At 42.2% G+C, this 25,699-nt stretch overlaps 1 protein-coding gene across 1 annotated transcript in view; it reads right to left on the bottom strand.

Moving 5' to 3' along the window:
* Positions 1 to 25,699, bottom strand: part of PASK (PAS domain containing serine/threonine kinase) — a 426,576-nt gene that overhangs the window by 108,511 nt on the left and 292,366 nt on the right. The window contains exons 14-16 of the mRNA XM_053709902.1: positions 15,398 to 15,532; positions 14,961 to 15,160; positions 8,278 to 8,411 (exon numbers count right to left, since the gene is read on the bottom strand). Coding sequence (XP_053565877.1) covers positions 8,278 to 8,411; positions 14,961 to 15,160; positions 15,398 to 15,532 — 469 coding nt within the window. The remainder of the gene's footprint in view (positions 1 to 8,277; positions 8,412 to 14,960; positions 15,161 to 15,397; positions 15,533 to 25,699) is intronic.

The raw sequence follows: 25,699 nt of genomic DNA, 5'->3' as shown, positions 1-25,699 counted from the left end.
TCACATCCCAAGTCCACTAGGGGACTTTTGCCAGTGAGCATAAGGCCGTAAAATACTAGCGCTCGGTCTACCACACACACGTTTTAATTCATAGACATATCAGTGCAAGTGGAACACATTCTAAGAAGGGGTTCCACAATGGCTTCTAAACACATTGAACAAGGATTTTCCTTGGTATCAGACATGTTAAACAGGCTAGTAATGTAACAAGCAAGCTTGGAAAACACTTTAATCAATGCAAATAACACTTAGAAAAAAACGGTACTGTGCCTTTAAGAGAAAAATAGCTGCACAAACTCTGCAAAACAGTGTAAAAAAGCAGTAAACTCAACGAAAATTTTACAGTAGCATCATAAAGCCTTAGTAACTTTGCACAGCTATGCAAATAAACAATTAACCCCTTAATGTAAAAACCGGATTGACAAAACGTCAAAAACAGGTAAAAAACGTTAAGCACCTTGCCACAGCTCTGCTGTGGCGCCTACCTTCCCTTTAGAAATGATTTGTGGGGAAAAAACTTCTTTACAGCCCTCAAACACAATAGGAACCTCTGGTGAAGTAGCTGGATGTCTCTGAGGAAGAAACTGCGTAACTGAGGCGCGAAAATAGGCACCTCCCACCTCACTCGACGTTATGGGGCCTAAAAAAGACAACAGAGTGTTTCCTAAACTAGCCATGTGGGTTAATAACCCTTAACGAAGCCACAATGACCCCTTAAAGTCCCTCAAAAAAACGTTATATTTGCTTTTTTTTTTTTTATAAAAAACAAAAACGTTTTTCCTATCAGTGTCACCAGTAACTAATGAGCCCTTTATGCAAGCTAGGATTCCTACTAAGTGTCTGAATACAGCTTACCCTTCCCTCATGGGGATATTGCCAGTCTTTTCTAGAATAATTACAGTCTGTCTAGAAAAAAATAGACTGAACATACCTCAATGCAGTTGCAAACTGTTCCCCCAACTGAAGTTTTCCTGTACTCTTCAGGCCTTGTGAGAACAGCAGTGGATCTTAGTTACAAAGTGCTAAGATCATCATCCTCCTTGCAGAAATCTTCATCCCTTTTCTGCCAGAGAGTAAATAGTACACACCGGTAGCATTTAAAAAAACAAACTTTTGCTTGAGAAAATAAAAACTAACATTTTTGTCACCACACTCACTTTACCCTTCCTAGTACTTAGAGTAGGCAAAGAGAATGACTGGGGGGTGGAGCTAAGGGAGGAGCTATATAGACAGCTCTGCTGTGGGTGCTCTCTTTGCCACTTCCTGTAGGGAAGGAGAATATCCCACAAGTATGGATGAATCCGTGGACTCGATACATCTTAGAAGAGAAATATATTTACGCCATATCTTATGATAGATTTCTCTAGTGACCGGCTTTCTAGCCTGTATCAAAGTATTGATGACTGAATCAGAGAATCCTTGCTTAGATAAAATCAAGCGTTCAGTCAGCTGCAGAGAAATTAGATTTGGATGTTGGAAAGGACCTTGAATGAGAAGGTCCTGTCTCAATGGAAGTTTCCACGGTGGCAGAGAGGACATGTCCACTAGATCCGCATACCAAGTCCTGCGTGGCCACGCAGGCGCTATCAGGATCACTGAAACTCTCTCCTGTTCGATTCGAGCAATCACGCGTGGGAGGAGAGTAAACGGTGGAAACATATAAGTTAGGGTGAACAACCAAGGCACTGCCAAGGCATCTATCAGTTCGGCCTGAGGATCCCTTGACCGGGATCCGTATCTTGGAAGCTTGGCATTCTGTCGATATGCCATCAGATCCAATTCCAGTCTGCCCCATCTGAGAATCAATGAGGCAAATACCTCCGGGTGAAGTTCCCACTCCCCCGGATGAAAAGTCTGTCGACTTAGAAAATCTGCTTCCCAGTTCTCTACTCCTGGGATGTAGATCGCTGACAGATGACAAGAGTGGGCCTCCGCCCAATGGATTATCTTGGATACTTCTATCATCGCTAAGGAACTCCTTGTTCCCCCCTGATGATTGATATATGCCACAGTCGTGATGTTGTCCGACTGGAATCTGATGAATGTGGCCAAAGCCAACTGAGGCCACGCGGGAAACGCATTGACTATTGCTCTCAGTTCCAGAATATTGATTGGAAGTAGAGACTCCACCTGAGTCCAAACACCCTGAGCCTTCCGGGAGTTCCAAACTGCACCCCAGCCCAGAAGACTGGCATCCATTGTCACCATCACCCACGAGGGTCTGCGGAAACAAGTACCCTGGGACAGATGATCTGGCGACAACCACCAAAGAAGAGAGTTTTTGGTCTCTTGATCCAGATTTATCCGAGGAGATAAATCTGCATAATCCCCATTCCACTGTTCGAGCATGCACAGTTGCAGTGGTCTGAGATGAAAGCGAGCAAAAGGAACGATGTCCATTGCCGCTACCATTAATCCAATTACCTCCATACACTGAGCCACTGATGGCCGAGGAATGGACTGAAGTGCTCGGCAAGTATTTAGAATCTTTGATTTTCTGACCTCTGTCAGAAATATTTTCATGGCTACCGAGTCTATCAGAGTTCCCAAGAAAGGAACCCTTGTCTGTGGAACAAGTGAACTCTTCTCTATGTTCACCTTCCAACCGTGAGTTCTCAGGAAAGACAACACTATGTCCGTGTGAGATTTTGTCAGTTGATAAGTTGACGCCTGAATTAGAATATCGTCCAGATAAGACGCCACTGCTATGCCTCGTGGTCTGAGAACTGCCAAAAGAGACCCTAGAACCTTGGTGAAGATTCTGGGTGCTGTGGCCAACCCGAAGGGAAGAGCCACAAACTGATAATGTTTGTCCAGGAAGGCAAACCTTAGAAACTGATGATGATCCTTGTGGATAGGAATATGAAGGTAAGCATTCTTCTAGTCCACGGTAGTCATATATTGACTCTCCTGGATCATTGGTAAAATTGTTCGTATAGTCTCCATCTTGAACGATGGGACTCTGAGAAATTTGTTTATACACTTGAGGTCTAAGATGGGTCTGAAAGTGCCCTCTTTTTTGGGAACCACAAATAGATTTGAGTAAAACCCCTGTCCTTGTTCTGATTTTGGAACAAATTACTCCCATGGTAAACAAGGTCTTTTACACAGTGTAAGAACTCCTCTCTTTTTATCTGGTCTGCAGATAATCTTGAAAGATGAAACCTCCCTCTTGGGAGAAAATCCTTGAAATCCAACTGATAACCGTGGGTCACTATTTCTAGTGCCCAGGGGTCCTGAACATCTCTTGCCCAAGCCTGGGCAAAGAAAGAAAGTCTGCCCCCTACTAGATCCGGTCCCGGATCGGGGGCCACCCCTTCATGCTGTCTTAGTAGCAGCAGCGGGCTTCTTAGATTGTTTACCTTTATTCCAATTTTGTTTGGTTCTCCAGACTGACTTAGATTGGGTAAAATTCCCTTCCTGCTTTGTGGAGGAAGAGGAAGTAGAAGGTCCTCCCTTAAAATTCCAAAAGGAACAAAAATTATTCTGTTTACCCCTCATCTTAACAGACTTATCCTGAGGTAGGGCATGGCCTTTACCTCCTGTAATGTCAGAAATGATTTCAATCAATTCTGGCCTGAAAAAGGTCTTACCTTTAAAGGGAATAGCTAAAAGCTTATGTTTTGATGACACATCAGCAGACCAAGATTTGAGCCACAACGCTCTACGCGCTAAAATAGCAAAACCTGCATTTTTCATTGCTAATTTAGCAATTTGAAAAGCGGCATCAGTAATGAAAGAATTATCTAACTTGAGAGCCTTAATTCTATCCAAAATGTCATCTAACGGAGTCTCAACCTTCAGGGACTCTTCCAGAGCTTCAAACCAAAAAGCTGCTGCAGTAGTTACTGGAACAATGCAAGCAGTAGGTTGTAAAAGAAAATGGGATCAATGCTGGAGCAGGTTTAACCTTTTTCAAAAGCTACACATTAACCTATACTCCCTACAGATAAACTCTCTTCAAACTCTGCAAACAGGGCTGGAAAGGGTTACATTTGAACAGGTGACGCTATTTACATTTGTTTCCCTGTGGTTCTTCTACTATTGTGATTTAACTATTCTTTAAAGAAAGGGGAATGGTTCCATAGTGTGCTACTCATGATTCATTTACAGTACTAGTTACATACGGCTAGATTATGAGTTTTGTCGGTAAAAACTTGCGGAGCTAACGCTCCTTTTTTTTTCCAGCGCTCACTTTAAACAACGCTGGTATTACAAGTTTTCTGAATGGCTGCGTTAGCCTCAGAAAAGTGAGCATTGAGCAAATTTAGCGCCACTTCTACCTGTAATACCAGCGTTGCTTACGGTAGCGGTAAGCTGGCTAAACGTGCTCGTGCACGATTTCCCCATAGGAAACAATGGGGCTGAAAAAAAAAACTAACACCTGCAAAAAAGCAGCGTTCAGCTTCTAACGCAGACCCATTGCTTCCTATGGGAAAACACTTTTAATATCTACACCTAACACCCTAACATGAACCCCGAGTCTAAACACCCCTAATCTTACACTTATTAACCTCTAATCTTCCGCCCCCAACATCGTCGCCACCTACATTATCCCTATGAACCCCTAATCTGCTGCCCCTAACATCGCCGACACCTATATTATATTTAATAACCCCTAATCTGCCGCCCCCAATGTCACCGCCATCTACCTACAATTATTAACCCCTAATCTGCCGCCCCCAACGTCGCCGCTACTATATTAAATGTATTAACCCCTAAACCTAAGTCTAACCCTAACACCCCCTAACTTAAATCTATTTTTAATAAAACTAAATAAAATTTCTATAATTAAATAAAGTATTTCTATTTAAAACTAAATACTTACCTATAAAATAAACCCTAATATAGCTACAATATAACTAATAGTTACATTGTAGCTGTTTTAGGATTTATATTTATTTTACAGGCAACTTTGTATTTATTTTAACTAGGTACAATAGCTATTAAATAGTTAATAACTATGTAATAGCTACCTAGTTAAAATAATTACAAAATTACCTGTAAAATAAATCCTAACCTAAGTTACAAATACACCTAACACTACACTATCAATAAATTAATGAAATAAATTAAATACAATTATCTAAAATAAAATACAATTAAATAAACTAAACTATATTACAAAAAAACCCACTAAATTACAAAAAAATAAAAAAATATTACAAGAAGTTTAATCCAATTACACCTAATCTAAGCCCCCAAATAAAATAAAAAAAGCCCCCCCCCCAAATAAAAAAATTCCCTATCCTAAACTAAATTACAAAGTAATTAGCTCTTTTACCAGCCCTTAAAAGGGCTTTTTGCGGGGCATTGCCCCAAAGTAATCAGCTCTTTTACCTGTAAAAAAAAGATCGGCATCTTCATCCATCCGGCACGGAGAGGGTCCATCTTCAAGACATCCGACGCGGAGCATCCTCTTCTTTCCGACGACTAACAACGAATGAAGGTTCCTTTAAATGACGTCATCCAAGATGGCGTCCCTCAAATTCCGATTGGCTGATAGGATTCTATCAGCCAATCGGAATTAAGGTAGGAAAAATCCGATTGGTTGATTTAATCAGCCAATCGGATTGAAGTTCAATCCGATTGGCTGATTGGATGAGCCAATAGAATGCAAGGTCAATTCTATTGGCTCATCCAATCAGCCAATCGGATTTTTCCTACCTAAATTCCGATTGGCTTATAGAATCCTATCAGCCAATCGGAATTTGAGGGACGCCATCTTGGATGACGTCATTTAAAGGAACCTTCATTCGTCGTTAGTCGTCAGAAAGAAGAGGATGCTCCGCGTCGGATGTCTTGAAGATGGACCCGCTCCACGCCGGATGGATGAAGATAGAAGATGCCGCTTGGATGAATACTTCTGCTGGATGGAGGACCTCTCTTCTGCCCCGATCGGATGAAGACTTCTGCCGGTCCGGATGTCCTCTTCTGCCCCATCGGTGCCCGGCTGGGTGAACACGGCTCAAGGTAGGGTGATCTTCAATGGGGTAGTGTTAGGTTTTTAAGGGGGGATTGGGTGGGTTTTAGAGTAGGTGTGTGTGGGTGGTATTGTATTTCTTTTTTTTTTACAGGTAAAAGAGCTGATTACTTTGGGGCAATGCCCCGCAAAAAGCCCTTTTAAGGGCTGGTAAAAGAGCTGATTACTTTGTAATTTAGTTTAGGATAGGGAATATTGTTATTTTGGGGGGCTTTTTTATTTTCTTAGGGGTCTTAGATTAGGTGTAATTAGATTAAACTTCTTGTAATATTTTTTTATTTTTTGTAATTTAGTGTTTTTTTTTTAATATAGTTTAGTTTATTTAATTGTATTTTATTTTAGATATTTGTATTTCATTTATTTAATTAATTTATTGATAGTGTAGTGTTAGGTGTATTTGTAACTTAGGTAAGGATTTATTTATTTATACAGGTAATTTTGTAATTATTTTAACTAGGTAGCTATTAAATAGTTAATAACTATTTAATAGCTATTGTACCTAGTTAAAATAAATACAAAGTTGCCTGTAAAATAAATATAAATCCTAAAATAGCTACAATGTAATTATTAGTTATATTGTAGAAATATTAGGGTTTATTTTATAGTTAAGTATTTAGTTTTAAATAGGATTAATTTATTTAATTATAGTAATTTTATTTAGATTTATTTAAATTATATTTAACTTAGGGGGGTGTTAGGGTTAGACTTAGGGGTTAATAACTTTATTATAGTAGCGGCGACGTTGGGGGCGGGAGATTAGGGGTTAATAATTGTAGGTAGGTGGCAACGTGGGGGGGCAGATTAGGGGTTAATAAAATTTACTATAGTGTTTGCGAGGCGGGAGAGCGGCGGTTTAGGGGTTAATACATTTATTATAGTGGCGGCGATGTCCGGTCGGCAGATTAGGGGTTAGTAAGTGTAGGTAGGTGTCGGCGACGTTGGGGGCGGCAGATTAGGGGTTAAGAAATATAATGTAGGTGTCGGCGATGTTAGGGGCAGCAGATTAGGGGTTCATAGGTATAATGTAGGTGGCGGCAATGTCCGGTCGGCAGATTAGGGGTTAAATAATTTTATTACAGTGTTTGCGATATGGGGGGGCCTCGGTTTAGGGGTTAATAGGTAGTTTATGGGTGTTAGTGTACTTTGTAGCACTGTAGTTAAGAGCTGTATGTTCCGGCGTTAGCCCATAAAATTCTTAACTACTGACTTTTAAATGCGGTAGGAGTCTTGGAGGTAGAGGCTGTACCACTAACTTTCTCCAAGACTTGTAATACCAGCGTTAGGCAAATCCCATTAAAAAGATAGGATACGCAATTGACGTAAGGGGATTTGCGGTATGGAAAAGTCGCGGGAAAAAAGTGAGCGGTAGACCCTTTCCTTCCTGACTCGTAATACCAGCGGGCGTTAAAAAGCAGCGTTAGGACCCCTTAACACTGCTTTTGAAAGCTAACGCAGAACTCGTAATCTAGACGATAGTTTTTTTTTTGTGATTTCAGCTAGGACCTACCCTGACTATGCAAATTACCAAAACTTCCCTTAGTCAATATCTTTCTTGTTAGCTGTTTTTAAATCAGTAATTTTGTAAAGGCCAGATTTAAGCACCACCATGACTCATGTCACTAGATCATAAACGCCTGGCTATGGATCTTAGCACCTTTAATTCTATCTGGTCAGGCTAGCACAAATAGCTATGTTGTTTATTATTGAGATCTGATTATTCCATGTCTTTGTATGTTTTCAATCTAGGAATATGAATGTTCCTCAATGTTTATATACAAAGCCCTTTGCTATTATAACACTGTACATACTTCCTGATCTAAGTGACATCAATATCAATATGCATATGTTAAGCCACTTGCTGATATCACTAATGTGCCACTTTTATCAAGTGCTAGCTATAATTTATTTGTTTTACTTTAACAGTTGTCTACTACATATGCGTGACAGGCAGCTTGCCGAGTCTTATACAGTTTCCTTCTCTACTATACACAGTTTGCATCATAAGGTGACCTTTATATTACTAGAAAGAAATGTTGTCACAAGTGTATTTTGACAAAATTAGACAAAGTTTGTAATTTTGCTTATAATATGATTCATGACTATCCCTAATATAAGTTTACTTTCTACTTAATGCCAGCTGATATGCAAGATGAGTTTATTGCTTGAGATAATCACTTTATGTAACCTCAATAAAAAAGAAGCAAAATACCCATTATTTTTAAATAATTCAGTCCATCCCATACAGAATACAATGAAATGTGAATTTGTTTGTAATAATACCGCTAGGTTTTTACCTTGTGTGACACTGAATGGAGGATTTATTTCTGCTTCCAGGATCTCTTCAACCTCACAAAAAGGATTCTCACCAAAAATCAGGGTGTATAAAGTCACACCAAGGGACCACATCTCCAGTTCTGGACCAGGGTATCTGGAAGCAAACAATAATGAAAAACAGAATTTATGTTTACCTGATAAATTACTTTCTCCAACGGTGTGTCCGGTCCACGGCGTCATCCTTACTTGTGGGATATTCTCTTCCCCAACAGGAAATGGCAAAGAGCCCAGCAAAGCTGGTCACATGATCCCTCCTAGGCTCCGCCTACCCCAGTCATTCGACCGACGTTAAGGAGGAATATTTGCATAGGAGAAACCATATGGTACCGTGGTGACTGTAGTTAAAGAAAATAAATTATCAGACCTGATTAAAAAAACCAGGGCGGGCCGTGGACCGGACACACCGTTGGAGAAAGTAATTTATCAGGTAAACATAAATTCTGTTTTCTCCAACATAGGTGTGTCCGGTCCACGGCGTCATCCTTACTTGTGGGAACCAATACCAAAGCTTTAGGACACGGATGAAGGGAGGGAGCAAATCAGGTCACCTAAATGGAAGGCACCACGGCTTGCAAAACCTTTCTCCCAAAAATAGCCTCAGAAGAAGCAAAAGTATCAAACTTGTAAAATTTGGTAAAAGTGTGCAGTGAAGACCAAGTCGCTGCCCTACATATCTGATCAACAGAAGCCTCGTTCTTGAAGGCCCATGTGGAAGCCACAGCCCTAGTGGAATGAGCTGTGATTCTTTCGGGAGGCTGCCGTCCGGCAGTCTCGTAAGCCAATCTGATGATGCTTTTAATCCAAAAAGAGAGAGAGGTAGAAGTTGCTTTTTGACCTCTCCTTTTACCAGAATAAACAACAAACAAGGAAGATGTTTGTCTAAAATCCTTTGTAGCATCTAAATAGAATTTTAGAGCGCGAACAACATCCAAATTGTGCAACAAACGTTCCTTCTTTGAAACTGGTTTCGGACACAGAGAAGGTACGATAATCTCCTGGTTAATGTTTTTGTTAGAAACAACTTTTGGAAGAAAACCAGGTTTAGTACGTAAAACCACCTTATCTGCATGGAACACCAGATAAGGAGGAGAACACTGCAGAGCAGATAATTCTGAAACTCTTCTAGCAGAAGAAATTGCAACTAAAAACAAAACTTTCCAAGATAATAACTTAATATCAACGGAATGCAAGGGTTCAAACGGAACCCCCTGAAGAACTGAAAGAACTAAATTGAGACTCCAAGGAGGAGTCAAAGGTTTGTAAACAGGCTTAATTCTAACCAGAGCCTGAACAAAGGCTTGAACATCTGGCACAGCAGCCAGTTTTTTGTGAAGTAACACCGACAAGGCAGAAATCTGTCCCTTCAGGGAACTTGCAGATAATCCTTTTTCCAATCCTTCTTGAAGGAAGGATAGAATCCTAGGAATCTTAACCTTGTCCCAAGAGAATCCTTTAGATTCACACCAACAGATATATTTTTTCCAAATTTTGTGGTAAATCTTTCTAGTTACAGGCTTTCTGGCCTGAACAAGAGTATCAATAACAGAATCTGAGAACCCTCGCTTCGAAAAAATCAAGCGTTCAATCTCCAAGCTGTCAGCTGGAGTGAAACCAGATTCGGATGTTCGAACGGACCCTGAACAAGAAGGTCTCGTCTCAAAGGTAGCTTCCAAGGTGGAGCCGATGACATATTCACCAGATCTGCATACCAAGTCCTGCGTGGCCACACAGGAGCTATCAAGATCACCGACGCCCTCTCCTGATTGATCCTGGCTACCAGCCTGGGGATGAGAGGAAACGGCGGGAACACATAAGCTAGCTTGAAGGTCCAAGGTGCTACTAGTGCATCCACTAGAGCCGCCTTGGGATCCCTGGATCTGGACCCGTAGCAAGGAACTTTGAAGTTCTGACGAAAGGCCATCAGATCCATGTCTGGAATGCCCCACAGCTGAGTGACTTGGGCAAAGATTTCCGGATGGAGTTCCCACTCCCCCGGATGCAATGTCTGACGACTCAGAAAATCCGCTTCCCAATTTTCCACTCCTGGGATGTGGATAGCAGACAGGTGGCAGGAGTGAGACTCCGCCCATAGAATGATTTTGGTCACTTCTTCCATCGCTAGGGAACTCCTTGTTCCCCCCTGATGGTTGATGTACGCAACAGTTGTCATGTTGTCTGATTGAAACCGTATGAACTTGGCCCTCGCTAGCTGAGGCCAAGCCTTGAGAGCATTGAATATCGCTCTCAGTTCCAGAATATTTATCGGTAGAAGAGATTCTTCCCGAGACCAAAGACCCTGAGCTTTCAGGGATCCCCAGACCGCGCCCCAGCCCATCAGACTGGCGTCGGTCGTGACAATGACCCACTCTGGTCTGCGGAATGTCATCCCTTGTGACAGGTTGTCCAGGGACAGCCACCAACGGAGTGAGTCCCTGGTCCTCTGATTTACTTGTATCTTCGGAGACAAGTCTGTATAGTCCCCATTCCACTGACTGAGCATGCACAGTTGTAATGGTCTTAGATGAATGCGCGCAAAAGGAACTATGTCCATTGCCGCTACCATCAACCCGATCACTTCCATGCACTGAGCTATGGAAGGAAGAGGAACGGAATGAAGTATCCGACAAGAGTCTAGAAGCTTTGTTTTTCTGGCCTCTGTCAGAAAAATCCTCATTTCTAAGGAGTCTATTATTGTTCCCAAGAAGGGAACCCTTGTTGACGGGGATAGAGAACTCTTTTCCACGTTCACTTTCCACCCGTGAGATCTGAGAAAGGCCAGGACAATGTCCGTGTGAGCCTTTGCTTGAGGAAGGGACGACGCTTGAATCAGAATGTCGTCCAAGTAAGGTACTACAGCAATGCCCCTTGGTCTTAGCACAGCTAGAAGGGACCCTAGTACCTTTGTGAAAATCCTTGGAGCAGTGGCTAATCCGAAAGGAAGCGCCACGAATTGGTAATGTTTGTCCAGGAATGCGAACCTTAGGAACCGATGATGTTCCTTGTGGATAGGAATATGTAGATACGCATCCTTTAAATCCACCGTGGTCATGAATTGACCTTCCTGGATGGAAGGAAGAATAGTTCGAATGGTTTCCATCTTGAACGATGGAACCTTGAGAAACTTGTTTAAGATCTTGAGATCTAAGATTGGTCTGAACGTTCCCTCTTTTTTGGGAACTATGAACAGATTGGAGTAGAACCCCATCCCTTGTTCTCTTAATGGAACAGGATGAATCACTCCCATTTTTAACAGGTCTTCTACACAATGTAAGAATGCCTGTCTTTTTATGTGGTCTGAAGACAACTGAGACCTGTGGAACCTCCCCCTTGGGTGAAGTCCCTTGAATTCCAGAAGATAACCTTGGTAGACTATTTCTAGCGCCCAAGGATCCAGAACATCTCTTGCCCAAGCCTGAGCGAAGAGAGAGAGTCTGCCCCCCACCAGATCCGGTCCCGGATCGGGGGCCAACATTTCATGCTGTCTTGGTAGCAGTGGCAGGTTTCTTGGCCTGCTTTCCCTTGTTCCAGCCTTGCATTGGTCTCCAAGCTGGCTTGGCTTGAGAAGTATTACCCTCTTGCTTAGAGGACGTAGCACCTTGGGCTGGTCCGTTTCTACGAAAGGGACGAAAATTAGGTTTATTTTTTGCCTTGAAAGGCCGATCCTGAGGAAGGGCGTGGCCCTTACCCCCAGTGATATCAGAGATAATCTCTTTCAAGTCAGGGCCAAACAGCGTTTTCCCCTTGAAAGGAATGTTAAGTAGCTTGTTCTTGGAAGACGCATCAGCCGACCAAGATTTCAACCAAAGCGCTCTGCGCGCCACAATAGCAAACCCAGAATTCTTAGCCGCTAACCTAGCCAATTGCAAAGTGGCGTCTAGGGTGAAAGAATTAGCCAATTTGAGAGCATTGATTCTGTCCATAATCTCCTCCAAAGGAGGAGAATCACTATCGACCGCTCTTATCAGATCATCGAACCAGAAACATGCGGCTGTAGCGACAGGGACAATGCATGAAATTGGTTGTAGAAGGTAACCTTGCTGAACAAACATCTTTTTAAGCAAACCTTCTAATTTTTTATCCATAGGATCTTTGAAAGCACAACTATCCTCTATGGGTATAGTGGTGCGTTTGTTTAAAGTGGAAACCGCTCCCTCGACCTTGGGGACTGTCTGCCATAAGTCCTTTCTGGGGTCGACCATAGGAAACAATTTTTTAAATATGGGGGGAGGGACGAAAGGAATACCGGGCCTTTCCCATTCTTTATTAACAATGTCCGCCACCCGCTTGGGTATAGGAAAAGCTTCTGGGAGCCCCGGCACCTCTAGGAACTTGTCCATTTTACAAAGTTTCTCTGGGATGACCAACTTGTCACAATCATCCAGAGTGGATAATACCTCCTTAAGCAGAATGCGGAGATGTTCCAACTTAAATTTAAATGCAATCACATCAGGTTCAGCCTGTTGAGAAATGTTCCCTGAATCAGTAATTTCTCCCTCAGACAAAACCTCCCTGGCCCCATCATACTGGGTTAGGGGCCCTTCAGAAATATTATTATCAGCGTCGTCATGCTCTTCAGTATCTAAAACAGAGCAGCCGCGCTTACGCTGATAAGTGTTCATTTTGGCTAAAATGTTTTTGACAGAATTATCCATTACAGCCGTTAATTGTTGCATAGTAAGGAGTATTGGCGCGCTAGATGTACTAGGGGCCTCCTGAGTGGGCAAGACTCGTGTAGACGAAGGAGGGAATGATGCAGTACCATGCTTACTCCCCTCACTTGAGGAATCATCTTGGGCATCATTATCATTATCACATAAATCACATTTATTTAAATGAATAGGAATTCTGGCTTCCCCACATTCAGAACACAGTCTATCTGGTAGTTCAGACATGTTAAACAGGCATAAACTTGATAACAAAGTACAAAAAACGTTTTGAAATAAAACCGTTACTGTCACTTTAAATTTTAAACTGAACACACTTTATTACTGCAATTGCGAAAAAACATGAAGGAATTGTTCAAAATTCACCAAATTTTCACCACAGTATCTTAAAGCCTTAAAAGTATTGCACACCAAATTTGGAAGCTTTAACCCTTAAAATAACGGAACCGGAGCCGTTTTGAACTTTAACCCCTTTACAGTCCCTGGTATCTGCTTTGCTGAGACCCAACCAAGCCCAAAGGGGAATACGATACCAAATGACGCCTTCAGAAAGTCTTTTCTAAGTATCAGAGCTTCTCTCACATGCGACTGCATGCCATGCCTCTCAAAAACAAGTGCGCCACACCGGCGCGAATGCCTGCCGATATTATTATATCAAAATACCCAGATAAAATGATTCCTCAAGGCTAAATATGTGTTAATAATGAATCGATTTAGCCCAGAAAAAGTCTACAGTTTTAATAAGCCCTTGTGAAGCCCTTATTTACGATCGTAATAAACATGGCTTACCGGATCCCATAGGGAAAATGACAGCTTCCAGCATTACATCGTCTTGTTAGAATGTGTCATCCTCAAGCAGCAAGAGACTGCACACTGTTCCCCCAACTGAAGTTAATTGCTCTCAACAGTCCTGTGTGGAACAGCCATGGATTTTAGTGACGGTTGCTAAAATCATTTTCCTCATACAAACAGAAATCTTCATCTCTTTTCTGTTTCTGAGTAAATAGTACATACCAGCACTATTTCAAAATAACAAACTCTTGATTGAATAATAAAAACTACAGTTAAACACTAAAAAACTCTAAGCCATCTCCGTGGAGATGTTGCCTGTACAACGGCAAAGAGAATGACTGGGGTAGGCGGAGCCTAGGAGGGATCATGTGACCAGCTTTGCTGGGCTCTTTGCCATTTCCTGTTGGGGAAGAGAATATCCCACAAGTAAGGATGACGCCGTGGACCGGACACACCTATGTTGGAGAAAGCAAGCCTAGGAAAACATAATATTAGTCAATTATGTAACTGCCATTCAACACACAATCCCATAAACGGCAACTTAAGACAATTGAGCCATGTCACAATAAATACTTACACTTTCTGAAGGTTTATGCTATAATTTATTTATAAGCACCACTATATTACACAGCACTGTGTACATTATGGAACCTATGGCATGGGGTGAATCTCATAACAGAGTTGCAGCCCTCTACCTCACCAAATCACAGGGTTTCATTGTAGTACTGAATATATTTTTGTCATGAATCCATATAATATATCAGCAGTCAAGCTTTTATATATTATGAATTGGTAATACTAAATTTATGCATACCTGATAAATCAATTTCTTTCATGGTGGTGAGAGTCCACGAGCCACCACATGTGGAAGCAGGCATCCTGTAACTGGTTAACGTGTATGTAACAGCAGGCTGCCTGCTTTCACATGTAATGGGTCATGGACTCTCACCACCTTCTGAAAGAAATGGGCACTCAATGCATATAATACATACATGCATGCATACATGATTACACGTGTACACGGTATGTTACAGAAAGAAAGAAAGACATGATAATGCATAATAGTATAAGTAGAGCCAGTCTAGAGGTTGGGGTGAGTGAGACAAAAGGTGTAGATGTTTTTTGTAGAGTGGTCTGTAGTTGCAGAAATCATTAACAAAACTAAAAATACTCATTTCAACACTTACGGATTTCCAAGCAGCACTTCAGGCGCACAGTATTCAGTAGTGCCGCAGAAAGTACAAAACAGTTTTCCTTTCTGTAAATGGGCAGCAGATCCAAAGTCAACAAGCTTAATAGTAAAGTCTGGTGCAATAATAATGTTCTCATCCTTAATGTCCCGGTGCAGAATACTGTGACTGTGCAGATAGCCCACAGCTGATACCAACTGGAAAAACATATTCAATTATAGACATCTTTAATGTGATGGCGGTTCCTGAAATTCTCTCTTATAAGGTGAACGCTGTTGTTTCTAATAAACTGCTTTTAAAATTATGAAAATAATTTAAAGAAGACCAATGTCTAAAAATACAATTTCACTAACAAAATCATAGAAAATATAATATGAAAGATAATAATGTACCGTTTGTCAGCAAAAATGTCTTATAGGCGACACACATCTTACCTGTCGAAAGATATAACTGGCAAGTGGTTCATCCAGATTAGGCTGATGATCAATAAAGTCAAAGAGATCAAGAGCTTCCCCATGGAGCTCCATCACAAGCTGAAAGAAAGTGTCATTCTCAAATATCCCCAAAACCTGGAGAGGAATAAGAAACAGGTCACAGTAGGAAAAATAAGTCACATAAAGCAACACTCTTCAGAGACAACACCATTTGTGTAGCCGACAACTAAACAGGACTCATCAGTGACAAAATGCCCTCCTGGCAAGTATCAAGAAGTATAATCCATTGGCAAAATAAATAGCATTAAAAGCCAAGAATACGCTGGATTGTGCAAACACAGTATATGTGAAAAGATAGGAGCTTATTGTACTTTACTAGATCGCCAGCCAGGTCTCAAAATGTATGCTTACTAGATAAATTCCTTTCTTTCCTGGCAGGGAGAGTCCACGACTTCATTCCTTACTGTTGGGAAATACAACACCTGGCCACCAGGAGGCAAAGACACCTCAGCCAAAGGCTTAAATATCATTCCCACTTCCCCTATCCCCCCAGTCATTCGACTGGGGGAACGAGGAAAAGTAGGAGAAACATCAGGGTATAAAGGTGCAAGAAGAAAAACAAAAAGGGAGCCGCCCAAATAAAGAATAACTAAAGGGCAAGGTCGTGGACTCTCCCTGCCAGGAAAGAACGGAATTTATCTGGTAAGCATACATTTAGATTTCTTTCCATAAGGCAGGGAGAGTCCACAACTTCATTCCTTACTGTTGGGAAAACAATACCCAAGCTCCAGAGGACACTGAAGGAATAACGGGAGGGAACAAAAAAAGAGGGGGGCCCTAACCTGAGGGCACAACAGCCTGCAAAACCTTTCTCCCGAAAGCTGCTTCAGTCGAAGCAAACACATCGAACTTGTAAAAAAATTTTTTAATTTTTTTATTGAAGTTCAATTAAAGGCTTACATGCATGTCATGTCATGTCATCAAAAAGAGAACATTAAGGTTAACTGATAAGGAACATACAAGCAATAGGAAATTAGAGTAAACTGTATATACTAATGACATATCATGGGAGTATAGATACAATGCTTGCCTATCGTAACTGTATACCTCCTATTTGATAATTGAGGCCGCTCTTGGACCTCCTATTAATACAGAGAGTGCAAAGCTACAGGAGGAACCCTCTGACTGGAAGAGACCACTCTTGGATCCCATATGTTGAACTTCTGTTTTAGTTTTTATTTCTTAAAGCTCATGTAGTAAACTGTTATTTTATAATGTATTTCTCCCCAACTTGTATTGCAGGGGAGAACTTAAAAAAAAAGGGCTAAAAAAAACTATATTGTAAAATGAATTTAGGCCCAACTAATAATCTGGGATAGTGCATATGGCGAACTAGAAGTTGGGGGATATGAATAAGCAAGTGGAAATAATATATAGTACATATAATTTGGACACCCGCCAATTATCTTTAAGAATTGCGAGAATCAGCCGTCAGCAATATATATGTATATAAAATAGAAAGGCAAACTCTATATATATAAAAAAATAGAATATACATACTGTATAAATATATAATTAACAGCTACTAGTTGCAAACTAATATGAGTATAAACTAAATGGCAATATGTGTGTCTCTAAGGATTTATATATATATAGTGTGGTCTGTGGGGTAGTAGCTCCTTATCTGGTAACGTGTGGGACAGATACTTATGCATTGAAGTTAGGCAGCCTATTAATCAAATCCCACAACTACACAGGCTTTAAACGTTGTGAATCTGAGCGGTAGAATTAAACAGTATGTAGAAAAGGGAGTAAGGAAAAAGCAATAAGACTACCACAACTGCTCCAAAGATAATATACTACTTTGTCAACTGGTAATCCACATCATGCATGCGTAAAGGTATGACTAGTAAGGCATAATATTGAAGAACATTGCAGATGCGTCAGCTTGTAAATATCTTATGGTTGTGGCAAACTGATGATTCCTGCAGCAGTGCTATAGCAGTGTTACAACTGTTATAGAGGAAAAGTATCCTATAATACTAGACAACATAAAGGTGTCAACTATCCTCAGTAGAATTATACATAAATATCCCCATCCACTCTATGATTTAATAAATGCTCTAGATTCTAGGACAAAAACCCATCATATGATATAACAGCAGTATAGAGGTTACCAGTATTAACATTTAAATATCAAATCAGCTAGGTATGCTTGCCATAGCTCCTATGGGAGTAGTGTGCTCATATTGTGGCAGGACCTTAGGGTGAAAGATAGTGGTATTATGTGACCCTATTATGCTATGTAAGCACATATTAGTTCCCAAACGCTCAACTTATTGCTCTGCCTCGGCCGCGGGCAGCTCTATAGTATGCCGGGCACCTCTTGGGCATGGGAAGGGCTACAGTCTCTCTCTTGTGCATACAATCAAACTGGCAACATATCAAAATGTGGATTTCTATAGAGTTGGTTTGTCAAATAGTACACAATATCTACTATGGTGGAAATACCCAGGTAAACCTGTTAGACCCTGCTTAATGTCCACTCAATTCCTGAAGGTGTAATGAACCAACACCAAAAAGACAAGCACACATAGCTCCAACCTGTCTATGTATACATGTATCTGAACATGGAAAGCTAGGCGAGAGGGAAACAAACTATAATAAGATGGCTCATAACAAAAAGACATAGAATATTTTAAGGGATCAACGCTGATATCAAGCAGCCCCATATCAGTCCACACGTTGAAAGTTACAAGTTACCCCACTCCAGATCTGTCCATCAGAAGCCGATATCCCTTATGAGTGAAAGAGTTCAGTTTGGTGGACAAGAGGAGGTTTAGCAAAAAGGATGCGATAGTGGCTATGTCCCCCACACCTCCATATGAAGTCCCAGGGTCATCGCAGCTCCGTGTCAACAATAGTAGGTACAGTTTCTTAGTATGCGCTCCGGAGGTGAGATTCAAAAACTTCCCTAACGATGGCTGCTGTCCTGTGCCTTCCGTGCGCAAACGCTGCATTCCATCTGAGCTCTGCGATGTCTGAGAACCAGAAGACCTCGGTAATGGCTGTAACGGGGCGGCAAACTTCTGATGACCTGAGGCAGTAAGCATTGCGGGTGTTGCTCTAGTAGATCTCACTGCTGCATCGGGACTCATTATTGCAGATTCGACTTCAGTAAGTATAATAGCTCCGCTGCAGTCTCCCCCCTCCATCTCAGGGAACTGTACAATCACACCGCGGGCGTGCAACTAGTGTCTAAGGCCTCATTAACACTTAGGAAGGCAAGTGGCTGGTGCCGGGGCCCCAAAGCCCCGCCACCCCCATACCCTTTGGGTGCACATATAGGTTCCTCCACTAGCGGCCTGAGGCGGAAAGCCACATCCAAGGTCTCAGAGAAAGCCTTTTGGTAGGTATCCAGCAGATCGCTGATTGCTTGCAAAAGTAAGTTCTCCATCTTCTCAACACTATAGATGAATGTTGATGGCGGGTGTATATAGTATGAAGGAAATGAAAAAAAAAAAAAAGGTGCTCTCAGGGCACTTAATAACGACAGAGCTCCGAGGATACTCTGCCGGGGGGTTAAATAGGAGGCCGCAACCTCATTTAGTCTCCGGTATGTGTTGATTGTAAGGAAGCTGATAAAATTTAGCTGCATTCAGATGGGCTTTATCATCTGTATCAAGATCCGTAGTTGTTGCTGCTCGATGTAAGGTGAAAAAGCAGATTTTTTAAAGATTAGTCTTTAGGTTTGTAGCAGCTAGCTAAAATGCGACCTGTCATGGCCATCGCCCGGAAGTTCCCCCCCGAACTTGTAAAATTTTGAAAAAGTATGTAAGGAGGACCAGGTAGCCGCCTTACAAATCTGATCCATTGAGGCTTCGTTCTTTAAAGCCCAGGAAGAAGCTACTGCTCTAGTGGAATGAGCTGTAATTCTCTCAGGAGGCTGTTGTCCTGCCGTCTCATAAGCTAGGCAGATGACACTTCTCGACCCGAAAGACACGGAAGACGTAGTGGCCTTCTGACCCCTACGCTTACCTGCATAGATGACAAAGATGAAGATTGCCTGAACTCCTTAGCAGCCTAAAGGTAGAACTTCAAAGCACAAACCACATCTAGATTGTGAAGCAAACGTTCCTTCGCTGAAGGAGGATTGGGACTCAAGGAAGGAACAACAATCTATCGGTTAATGTTGCTATCTGACACCATCTTAGGAAGGAGACCTAACCTAGTACGTAAAACCGCCTTATCGGCATGAAAAACAAAGTAAGGGGGGGGCAAATTGCAAGGCAGAAATCTCTGAGACTCTGCAGTTTAATGTCAACATTATGCATGGGCTCAAACGGAGTCTGCTGAAACACAAGAAGAACAAGATTGATACTCCATGGCGGAGCCATCTTTCTAAACACAGGTCTGATCCTAGTCAGAGCCTTAACGAAGGACTGCATATCCGGAAGCTCAGCTAATCTCTTGTGCAGTAACACCGACAGATAGATCCTTCTCCAGTCCATCCTTGAGAAAAGATAAAATTCTGGCAACTTTAACCTTATGCCAAGAAAAACAACACTTCTCACACCAGTGCAGGTAAGTCCGCCACACCTTATGGTAGATGCGTTGAGTAACTGGCTTACAAGCTTGAATCAAAGTGTCAATGACACTTTCAGAGAAACCTCTCCTGACTAAGACTAAGCATTCAATCTCCATGCAGTCAGCCTCAGAGAATCTAGCTTTTCAGCAAAAACAGGCCCAAACAAGGTATCAATGTCTTACCCTTGTAGGGAATAGCTAATAACTAAGACTTAGAAGAAACATCCGCAGACCAGGATTTTAACCAAAGGGCTCTGCGAGCTAGAACCGCAAAACCAGACATTTTTGTTCCAAGTTTAATGACCTGTAAGGAATCATACGTAATAAAGGAGTCCTGGATCACCTCAAGAGGAGTATCTGTCTGAAAAGAATCAGACAAAGCATCAAACCAGTAAACTGCAGCGGTGGTAACAGTAGCAACACACCGCAGGCTGCCATTGAAGACCTTAGTGAACATACATTTTCTTTAATAATGCCTCTAATCTTAAAAATAGGAGATGGAGAAAAAGGAATACCAGGTCTCTTCCACTCCCGTGCAATAATCTCAGAAGCACGGTCTAGAACAGGAAATACCTCCACCGCAGAGGGAACATCAAAATATTTGTTCAGCTTACTAGACTTCTTTGGGTTAACAACGATAGTAGAATAGGAGTCATCCAAGGTAGCCAAAACCTCCTTAAGTAACAAGCGGAGGTGTTCAAGCTTAAATCTGAAGGACACAACTTCAGCATCAGTAGAAAGAATTATACTGCCTGAATCCTAAATTTCACCCTCAGATGCACCCAAAGAATCTTCAGCCTCAGACTTCTGAGAGGAAATACTTTGATTAGCCACTTCAGGATAAGAAACTTTACTTACCGTTTCTTTAAAATTTCCTTTTGCGTTTTCCCTGCAGCATGGGAAAAGCACACAGCGCCTCAGATACCGCAGAAGATACCTGGGCAGCAATATCTTGCAAAGTAACTCCAGACGGAGCATGAGAGGAAACGCAGGGCACTGCATGTGCAGATTAATAGGATTGGGACACTTAAAGTGAAGGTAAAGTAAAACGGTCTATTATAAATAATTTAAGATATCAAGCCAAATAAATATAACTTTCATTCATCAATACTTCTAAATGTTTATATTACCTGCGATATCTTATATTATCTATTCGGCTATCCGAAAATCAACCCGTAAAATATTTTTTTTTTTATAAACAACGATCACGTTGTTCAGTCATCCAATTGATTCTTTGGCCGTTAGGCGGCCGTCAATTTACGTCATCATGGGATGGTTCTAGATGCGCATGCGTAACAGTTTGTACTTCACAGTTGCCAAGCGCGCACGTCCACGTTTCGCGCATGCGCATTATCAACTTGATTTTGTAGGCATAGTTGTAACCGCATCGCATGCGCAAAGATGACAGTGAAAAAAAGATGCGCATGCGAGGTTATTCGATGCTCGATGTGCACGAGCTTTGTAGACACGTATAGAGCGGGTGGGACCGCTCTATACGTCACAGTATCAGAAACCCGGAAATGGTGGATAGGAGGAGAATCGAAAGGGAACGTTAATAAAATTATAGGTAGAAAATTACATAAATAAATAATGTTTTTTTTAAAAAAAACTAGCGACTGGATTTCACTTAGCAAAAGGATGATAAATACGATTGATGGATGCCAAAACTTTACCTTCACTTTAAGGAGAAAGCTGTGGCACATCTGAAACAGGAGGCTCCTGAACAGCATCCGCCTTAGCTAATGATGGCTCAGGGTCAAAAAGTCTTTCAATACATGAAGAACAAAAAGGTACTGGGAGTTCCACCTGGGCATAAAACATAAGCTACAGGTAATATCCTGCACAGCCTCCTGATCCATAATACAAAAAAAGAAGCAAATAAAAAATTTAACTTTTTTTTAAAATCTTTTAACAAAGGATATAATAAAGAACCAAAAAACGTTCTTAAATAAATGTTCCCTTTAAATTAACCAAATCAAGAAAACAAACCCCGGGCAACACACTACACCTCAGTAGAATTACTGAAATGCCCTACCTGTCCTGCAGCACGCAGCAAACTGAGGAAAAAACGATCCCGTTTATAATCTGGATTTCCAGAGAAGGAAAAACAGCAAGAAGCCTTCTAAACAACAGAGCCATCTGAAATATGCGCACCTCACTCTTACAGGAAATGAAGAAAAGGGCCAAAAAAACTCTAACATCACAGAATCAGAACCTCCCTAAATGGGGCGATCCTACAGCTGACCAAAAAGTCTTTTTAAAAAAAAAACAACAAAAAAAACAAAAAAAACCACTACTTTCTTAAAAAACAGGCTTAAAAACAAACAAACCCCCCCCCAAAAAGTACATAATCCGTTACTAAAAACGGATCCTCACTGAGCCATCAATAAAATAAAAAACTCCTCACACTAACAGTGCCTGCAAAAACTGCCATAAAAACCTGCACCCTGACAGGAATAATAAAAAATGTCCCCCTGCAGCGTGTCAGCTGAATAAGTGCCAAATTTTTCCCTGCTACATAGAAAAATAAAACTGGCACTTACTTTAATATTTATCTGTCCGGCAGTAGGATAGCTCACCTGGTTTGAGAGGATGCTATTCCTCACATGGACCTGTGGAAATATAGAAAGACTGAGTAAACTTACTCAGGCTATCTAAATAGGGCAGCAAAATGTTTTGGGAAAACGCAGTGAGGATTGTACCCCACAAGTTCCCAATTGCTTAAAAGCCACCACTGCCCTCCTGAAGAGACTGACATGGGCTAAGGCTAGACCATTTAGAAATATCAGAGCAAACCTACTCTGCTTTAAAATAAAAAAATCTTGATTGTAGATCAGACACCAAAACTTCACCTCCTCCTTGCACCGCAGGCAAAGAGAATGACTGGGGATTTTGGGTAAAGGAAGTGACATATATAGAAGCTTTGCTGTAGTGCTCTTTGCCTCCTTCTGCTGGCCAGGAGTGCTATTCCCACTAGTAATTGATGATTCTGTGGACTCACCATATCTTAGGAAAGAAATATATAATTGAGTTGAGTCAGTCTATAGTAGATAGATGATAGTATATTGCTCTTGATTCAGAATAGAAATTAAATAAATGTATTTAATGAATAAAAAAAGTGCTTTTGTAATTGTTATGATGTCCCTCCCAGTCCCTTACTGTTTCTGTGTGTGTTTGTTGTCTTTCCAAAAAGTAGAACTTGCCTCCCCTGCCACCCCCAGCCCCTACCATTCTATGTCTATTTTTTCCTCCCTCCTATTGCCTTATTCTATACCTCTTTTATATTCAACCAACAGCAAAGACTGCCTGTGTGTCGACTCCTAGTATCAAGTTCACCAAAGTCTGCCAACACCTGTGGTTCAGTCAAGAATATATTGCATCCTGTTTCTTCTTCTACAACAGCAAAGTCCTCCTGCAAGTGCACTGCAAGCTTGTGTCTTCGACAAAAGCAAGGTCAACCATATTCAGCCAGTGTCTTCTACAACAGCAAGGTCAACCATATTCAGCCAGTGTCTTCTACAACAGCAAGGTCAACCATATTCAGCCAGTGTCTTCTACAACAGCAAGGTCAACCATATTCAGCCAGTGTCTTCTACAACAGCAAGGTCAACAATATTCAGCCAGTGTCTTTTACAACAGCACGGTCAGCCATTCAGCCAGTGTCTTTTACAACTGCACGGTCAGCCATTCAGCCAGTGTCTTTTACAACTGCACGGTCAGCCATTCAGCCAGTGTCTTTTACAACAGCACGATCAGCCATTCAGCCAGTGTCTTTTTACAACAGCACGGTCAGCCATTCAGCCAGTGTCTTTTTACAACAGCACGGTCAGCCATTCAGCCAGTGTCTTTTTACAACAGCACGGTCAGCCATTCAGCCAGTGTCTTTTTACAACAGCACGGTCAGCCGTTCAGCCAGTGTCTTTTTACAACAGCACGGTCAGCCATTCAGCCAGTGTCTTTTTACAACAGCACGGTCAGCCATTCAGCCAGTGTCTTTTTACAACAGCACGGTCAGCCATTCAGCCAGTGTCTTTTACAACAGCACGGTCAGCCATTCAGCCAGTGTCTTTTACAACAGCACGGTCAGTGATCCAAAGCCAGTGTCTTCTACAACAGCAAGGTCAGTCATACAAAGACAGTGTCTTCTACAATAGCAAGGTCAGTCCTCCAGAGCTAGTGTATTTTACAACTGCAAGGTCAGTTTCCTCATTCTCAAATAAACATGCTAAATCTCCACATTTTTTTGTGCCAGCTGGTAGTGTGTGCGGTAAATAAAATTTAAGATGAGGGGGGCCGAGCTAACCGCCATACTGAGTGGACGTGTGTCAAGGGAGCTCGGCTCAGGAACTTCAGTAATAGTTGCTTAAATAGCTTATATCTACTCCACAAGCCCACAGTTTCGGGGCTAACACACCTTAACTTGTTTGGGAAAACAATAGACCTAGTTTGTGAGGTGTATCGCAGCGATTTGGCTACTTATTTGGAGGCGGCCTAACACCCGACCATTCGCTGCAAAGCCTGAGAAGGCGGTTTGTTTGGCTCTCTGGAGGGTCGGGGCTCCGCTCCGGAGACTCACACACCAACACCTGATACCCGCTGAGGCGTCTACCTTCGATCCTAAGGTGGACTCCCGCCCACGAACAGATCCAGCTTCTTTGGCACAGTGAGGGAGGACCGTCCTGAGAAGAGATTGGCTGGCATATCTCATCCCCCTCCCGCCCGTGACTTGTGCTGTTGCTCTGGAGGGTCGGGGCTCCGCTCCGCAGCACGCAACGGGCGAGGAACAAGGGAGGCAATCAAGATCCATTTCAGGCCACCGTTGGTGACTCAGAGATGTCTGCGAAGGGGACTTACCGGAGGTGGCACTAACCTAGAGGAGGGCTAAGAGAAGGCAGACAAGGCTCATTGGGATCAAGCAGGGGCCGGAGGGCCCTGGAAGCACTTCGAATCACAGGAACGGTCGCTATATTCAAGTGGCGCGAACGGCCGCCATCTTTAGATTCTAGGCCAAGTAGTGGAAGCCACGCACCTCGGATATCAAGGAGTGCCTGCAACTTAATAGCTGGGGAATTCGGAGCTTCAAATATCTGCCAGCTCATCTTCATCCCCATAGAGGCTCCAGCAGCCCTCCTGCATTAAAAGGAACAACTAGAAGAAACGGACCCTGAGGCCTTCGCCCACGTGGAGGGCACAGGTGAGAAAGTACAGGTTGAGAAAGCAGCGTAATAGTCCTTGGCCCTAACTTTTTGTCACTACGTGCTACTGATACCTCTCCAGGTGCCTGCTGCTCTTTGTCTTGGGGCTACAGTTTGTAGTACCACCCTGCATACTCATTGACCCTCATTCCTCTGGCCACACAGTTATAACAAGGCACCCATTTGAGAAGCCCTCTCCCCTAATCCATTCAGGAGACCACTTACTCCTACTAACTCTGAGAGCCTTGGAGGAACTGTACATGGGGCGCTTGCCCTGATTATTGCTGACTTTGTTTTCAGGCCTATTCCATACACCCACCAAGCCTTGTTCGGCTATCTGAGGCCCTACAGGCCTGTATTATATTACGCAAGCTCACAGATTTTAGGCCTCCCTTGGACTTGAGTAAGCACACCTCTAATGTGGTAACATGAGCCTCAGATTTATGTGCCAGAAGTAATCAGCCTGCCTCACACATCCTGGCCTATTTTTCTTGCCCTCATCTACTATACAGGCCCAGTT

This window comes from Bombina bombina, chromosome 4 (genome assembly GCF_027579735.1).
Source record: "Bombina bombina isolate aBomBom1 chromosome 4, aBomBom1.pri, whole genome shotgun sequence".
Lineage (NCBI taxonomy): Eukaryota > Metazoa > Chordata > Amphibia > Anura > Bombinatoridae > Bombina > Bombina bombina.
Note: the sequence above shows the minus strand (reverse complement) of the source record. Positions and strands in the feature narration are given on the sequence as shown.